The sequence below is a fragment of the Sinocyclocheilus rhinocerous genome, unplaced genomic scaffold, assembly GCF_001515625.1.
Source record: "Sinocyclocheilus rhinocerous isolate Xijiao unplaced genomic scaffold, SAMN03320098_v1.1 scaffold561, whole genome shotgun sequence".
In the NCBI taxonomy this organism is placed as follows: Eukaryota; Metazoa; Chordata; class Actinopteri; order Cypriniformes; family Cyprinidae; genus Sinocyclocheilus; species Sinocyclocheilus rhinocerous.
The window spans coordinates 502896-503232 of record NW_015641041.1 but is presented as its reverse complement, the minus strand read 5'-3'; the positions used below and the strand labels follow the sequence as shown (position 1 = coordinate 503232).

The window sequence follows — 337 nt, the reverse complement described above, 5'->3', positions numbered from 1 at the left end:
TGAGTCTTTGCTGTAAACAGCTTCCTCTGTCCGATAAGATGAGGTCCGGCTGGATACGTGACCTATGTACACATGCCACATGAGTCTCACATCAACATATCTGCTCACTGAAACTCATCTGAACACAACTCAAGAAAGAAAGACATCTGGGGGCGTATTACAGAAAGATCCTAACTTTAAAATCTTATCTTATCTGTTTGGTAACCATGCTAATTTCAGTTAGGACCACATTTAGGACAAAAGCTATTACAGAACAGCGTTTCCTAAGTGTGTTATCTTATCTTAACTACAGATAGGAAGGGGGTATTACAGAAACCTCCTAACTTGACAAAAAATC

The 337-nt window shown here is 39.5% G+C and overlaps 1 protein-coding gene across 1 annotated transcript in view; it reads right to left on the bottom strand.

The window, feature by feature from the left end:
* Positions 1-337, bottom strand: part of LOC107754363 (THO complex subunit 5 homolog) — a 23615-nt gene that overhangs the window by 15548 nt on the left and 7730 nt on the right. Inside the window, exon 3 of the mRNA XM_016570782.1 lies at positions 5-62. Coding sequence (XP_016426268.1) covers positions 5-62 — 58 coding nt within the window. The remainder of the gene's footprint in view (positions 1-4; positions 63-337) is intronic.